This window comes from Eurypyga helias, unplaced genomic scaffold (assembly GCF_000690775.1).
Source record: "Eurypyga helias isolate BGI_N326 unplaced genomic scaffold, ASM69077v1 scaffold21221, whole genome shotgun sequence".
NCBI lineage: Eukaryota > Metazoa > Chordata > Aves > Eurypygiformes > Eurypygidae > Eurypyga > Eurypyga helias.
Window position 1 is genome coordinate 2,524 of NW_010229181.1, and position 589 is coordinate 3,112.

General features: G+C 63.5%; 1 protein-coding gene across 1 annotated transcript in view; it reads left to right on the forward strand.

Annotated features, from left to right (window-relative positions):
- The window catches only part of LOC104516102 (thrombospondin-3-like), a gene marked incomplete at its 3' end in the record, with an annotated part of 4,029 nt that overhangs the window by 2,509 nt on the left and 931 nt on the right, over window positions 1-589 (forward strand). The window contains exons 9-10 of the mRNA XM_010160316.1: window positions 16-339; window positions 454-572. Of these exons, the coding sequence (XP_010158618.1) occupies window positions 16-339; window positions 454-572 (443 nt within the window). The remainder of the gene's footprint in view (window positions 1-15; window positions 340-453; window positions 573-589) is intronic.

The window sequence follows — 589 nt, forward strand, 5'->3', positions numbered from 1 at the left end:
GACCATGCTGGGCAGAGGGCTTGTCCCTTGATGCTGATGCCCTCAAGATCAGCAGGCCAGGGCTTGTGGCTCTGGGATGGTCTTCCTGGAGGAGACATCCCCCCCCCGACCCCTGCAGGACTGCGGCTTCTTGTCTGCCAGGTGCTGCAGCAGGGACATCCCTGTCCTCTTCCCCACAGGACAACTGCCGGCTCTTCCCCAACAAAGACCAGCAGAACTCGGACACTGACTCCTTTGGGGACGCCTGTGACAACTGCCCCAACGTGCCGAATAACGACCAGCGGGACACGGACAGCAACGGCGAGGGGGACGCTTGCGATAATGACATTGATGGGGACGGTGAGTGGCTCTCGGGGCTGGCCTGCCTGCACCGGGCTGGGGCTGCTCACGGAGCAGGGGTGCTGTCACGCCAAGCTGGGGAGGGACAGCATCCACCCAGTGCTGTCCTTGCAGGGATCCCCAACATGCTGGATAACTGCCCCAAGGTGCCCAACCCTCTGCAGACGGACCGGGATGAGGATGGCGTCGGGGACGCCTGTGACAGTTGCCCCGAAATGAGCAACCCCACTCAGGTATGGCCGGGGCCAGG